The following is a 4,495-nucleotide window of genomic DNA, read 5'->3' as shown; positions in this document are numbered from 1 at the left end:
ATCAGATCTGCAGGAGGTGTTGATCACATATCCTCATCAGGAAGAATATCTTCCTTCTGCTATGAACACCTGCTTGATAAACAAGGCCTTACAGGGTATTTGGGGTGGGCAGGTGTCCGCGACCTGACTAAGGAAAGCAACAGCCACCAATGTAAGATTTAAGTTCCTAAAAGGAAAAAAAATTGGTGATACTATTGCCTTAAAAAAACTACAGATCATAAGTGGACAGTAGAAATATTCAGAAGCACGGACAAAATACCAGCATTGTTTTAATAATTTTTTTCAATTGTATAAAACTGAACAGTTCAAATTAAGCTATCTGATTCATCAAAGAAAATAAATTTGATTCAATTTGTAGGTGAGAGCAATGTTTCCTGGGGCCATGGAGTGTCTTGCGGCACAGATGAACCACAGACCATCTACACTTATATTCTCTTTAAAACACTATGACAAAGACATATCATGCACTTGAGTGATGCAGTTCCTTACAAGATTTCCACTTGTTATTCCTAACATGCTCCCTACCTCCTTCATGATTTTTAATACTTTAGATTCTACACTACCCCAGGATGCTTCCACATAAGTTTCAGCTTTCCTGGCCAAGTGGCTTTTGAGAAGAAGATTCATAAAAGATTTTTTCCTAAAGATATTTTTGTAAAACTTGGATCCCTATTGTGGCCCCGCCCTACCCCCGGGGGTCATGATTTTAACAATTTAATATCTACATTACCCAAGAATGCTTCCACATAAGTTTCACTTTCCTGGCCCAGTGGTTTTTGAGAAGAAGATTCTTAAATTTTTCCCTAAATTTATTTATGTAAAATTTGGATTTCCTATTGTGGCCCCGCCCTGCCCCCGGGGGTCATGATTTTAACAATTTAATATGTACACTACCCAAGGATGCTTCCATATGAGTTTCAGCTTTCCTGGCCCCGTGATTCTTGAAAAGAAGATTTTTTAAAAAAATTTCTATGTTAAAATTTGATTCCCTATTATGGCCCCGCCCTTCCCCGGGGGTCATGAACTTACCAATTTAATATTTACACTACCCAAGGATGCTTCCACATACGTTTCAGCTTTCCTAACCCAGAGGTTCTGGTGAAGAAGACTTGTAATGACCCCACCCATTTTTTCTTCTCTTGATTATCTCCCCTTTTAAGGAAACTTGGCCATTCATTTTAACATTTAAAACTCCCCTTTACCCAAGGATGCTTTGGCCCATTGGTTCTTGAGAAGAAGTGAAAAATCTGAAAAGGAACTGCAAATCTTGCGATTCTTAAAGATGCTCTTCTAGTGGCGACAACTCCCCCATTAAACTAGCAACTTCGTCCACAAGGTCACTTTTCCGTGATGCATACTGTTTGGCACTGAAAAGATTGAAGATGTTTATTTTCAATAAGCAGACAATAAGCATGAAAGAAAAACATTTATAAAAGTTTCAAAATATAAGACCCTATAAACAACTGTCTTATTTCTAAAATTATTATTTCAGGAAAAAAATTAATTAGGTTTTCGGAATATTCACTTAGATGAATTCTTTACATGAACTTTATAAACTCTTATTCTTCTGGACTCTGTATGTTTTTACCTTATGTTCTGTTCTTATGTTCTCAACTTCTCCAGCTCTTCGTTTATAGAGCTGGGTATTGCGACTGCAAAATCGTATCGCGATATATTGCGATATTAAATTTTGTATTGCAATATATTGCAATATTATAATTACTTTTAACTTTTTTTCTATAAAGACATAAAAAAAATATAGATTTCTTTTTTTTTTTCAAACTCGATTACTGATTTAGTTTTTTTTTTTTTTTACTGTTTTGAACACTAACTATTGAAACTTAAAAAAAAGAATGCAAAAACTATGAGAAACTCAGATGTTACTTTTGTGACTAGATAGTTGTGAAAACAAACTCAAAAACATTGAATAAAAACTATGAAAAACTTATGACTAGATAGTTTTGAACACAAAGCAAATTCAAAAACAGTTCTTAAGGTAGGATTTTTCTCACATTTCTTGTAATTAAAAATTAGTGAAATTTTCACAGAATCAAGAGGACAATATCACAAAATAGCGAATTATACACCATGTGCGATTAACGTTGTCGCCGCACTTCAGGTAGGATTCTTCTCATCTTTCTTGTATTTAAAATTTAATGAAATTTTCACAGAATCAAGAGGACAATATCACTAAGTTATGGTATCAGTGAGATTAAATTTGACCGTTTAATATTAGAGGCAAAGTCAGGTCAAGGTCATTACCTTTTTCCTGGACATTAGAAATAAAAAAATTCTGTTTCCAATCATGCGATCCCTACTTGTAATTCAAAATATTGATTTTTTTCTTTTTGTACAAACATACCATATAGGGCCTATAAGATGATATTACCAAATTGACATGGATAATTTAAATAAAATGGATATTTGCTAATCCGAATTTCCTCTAGTTTTCTTAAATTTTTAGGATTTATTAGTTATTTTTATATGCTTCCTATATTTAACTTTTTCCAATTCTCACATATAGTAAAGTTGTCACATAAAAGTACAAAATGATACAAAAACTAAAAGTTTTGATCGTTTACTCAGAAAGAAATAACACTTTTTACGGATTTTTGGCTCAAATCTGTACTCAGATTTGAAGCATTTAAAAGCCAACATAGTTCTAGTATGTGTGAAAAATCTTATTTATTTGATATATTTTGAAACTTTAGTCCCTTATTATTAATTTAACTTACATTTGAAAATTTCGTCTAGTCTTCGATTGCGTAAAAATTATAATTAAATTCAATGTTCTATAATAATTTTGAGAGGCAGGAAAGAAGATATTTTCATACGCCACCATTCCGCCAAAAATATAGTCCCTGCTAGTTTTCAAACGCAGTTTACCATTTCTATTTAAAGTTGTATAATTGTGTCGAGGAAAGAAAAATATGGTCTTTTAAATCTCTTACATCTAAATATATAAGACATATCAACAGATCCACTTTGAATATTTCCTCTAGTCAGAAACCAGAGAAGAATCTTACCTTAAGACATTTGTCTTGATATAAGCATCAGGAATTCATGATTACTGCAGATTTTTTTTTCAGGAAGATAAGTTTGTCCATATGACAAGGCTTTAAACAAGCCCTCTGGCTACTCACAATGTCACCTGCAGTTGAGAAAATTCTTTCTGATGCTACTGAAGTTGCAGGAATACACAGAATTTTTCTTGCCAAAGAAGCCACTAAAGGGCATTTGTCCTCATACATTTTCCACCATTGTAAGGGGTCGCTGTTAAAAGGTGCAGGAGGCAGACTTTTATAAGTTTCTATATTTTCTGTTGCCTTTTCAAAACAGGTTTTCTCTGTAGCCGGGGTGTAAGATACAACATACACATCTGAGTACAGTGATGCCAAGTTTTCCTGTTTTAACTTCTTTCTTTGAGGACTGTTATTGTTATTATTGCTGTCAATGTCAACAGCAACTTCTCCAATGCCCTGGGTGGAATCATCAGCTGTTTGAAGTGTTTGGGGTGGGTCCAAATTTGGTAATGATGGTAATGGTGGATCTGAAGTTTCCTTGGGCTCTTGTTTAATTTTCATTGGCCCAAGTTCAGCAAGTTTGTTGATTACATTTGAATGAACTTTCTCTTTCAAAGTGTCATCTTCTAGGAAAGGCAGTGATTTAAATCTAGGATCAACAAAGCTCGCCAAAGTTAAAAATTCTCTTTGATGTTCATATCTATGCTGCAGATCCTGCACAATTGCGTTCTTCATCTGTTTAATCCCAGTACTGTCATCTTCTCTTGTCTGCATCTTATGCAGAAGAGTGTGCTGTATAGGCATTATGACTGATATGGTGGGCATGCTCTCAGAGCAGAGAGAAGTTGTCACAGTTTTCAATGGCTTCAAACATTCCATGACTTCCTCAGCAAAAGCTAAGTCTTCATCTGTGAATGAATTAATGTCTTTGTCTCTAAATCTTGACACTTCCTTCATTCTCAGAACTGTTGTTACAGCACATTGCATTTCAAGAAAACGACAAACCATATCATATGCTGAGTTCCACCTTGTGGGTACATCTATCAATAGTTTGTGTGCAGGCAGTTGTATAATTCCAGCTTGTTCTCTCAGCTTTGCAGTTGTTGCAACAGAGCTACGATGGAAAAAGGCAACAATCTTTCTCATTCTAGCAAGAATATGGGATACTTGCTTCACCTTGAGAGACTTTTGCGCTGCAAGGTCAAGTGTATCTGCATAACATTTTATGTGATGTTCCGCTTGAAACAAGATGCCAGCTTTTTCCATATTGCTAGCATTGTCTGAAACGATTGGAGGTCTTGGATCAGAAGGAAGGCCCCAATCTTCGACTGCCTGTCGTAAAACTTAAGCAATGTTTTCACCTACAATATTAATTTGTAATTAAAATGAAAATCATATCTCCCAGTTTAAGTATGCTTTGAAATAATACTTAATTTCTTGTTTAGTAATATTCATTTCCTTTTGCTTTTTTT

The 4,495-nt window shown here is 34.4% G+C and overlaps 1 protein-coding gene across 1 annotated transcript; it reads right to left on the bottom strand.

Moving 5' to 3' along the window:
• Positions 1 to 3,053: 3,053 nt before the first annotated feature.
• LOC134245695 (E3 SUMO-protein ligase ZBED1-like) lies at positions 3,054 to 4,289 on the bottom strand. The gene has a single exon (XM_062727964.1). It carries the CDS (start codon positions 4,287 to 4,289, stop codon positions 3,054 to 3,056), a length of 1,236 nt encoding a protein of 411 aa, XP_062583948.1.
• Between the last annotated feature and the right edge of the window lie 206 nt (positions 4,290 to 4,495).

This window comes from Saccostrea cucullata, unplaced genomic scaffold (genome assembly GCF_032062105.1).
Source record: "Saccostrea cucullata isolate Sc308-1 unplaced genomic scaffold, CSIRO_AGI_Scuc_v1 ctg8225, whole genome shotgun sequence".
Taxonomy (NCBI): domain Eukaryota; kingdom Metazoa; phylum Mollusca; class Bivalvia; order Ostreida; family Ostreidae; genus Saccostrea; species Saccostrea cuccullata.
This window is presented reverse-complemented; position numbering and strand designations above follow the sequence as displayed.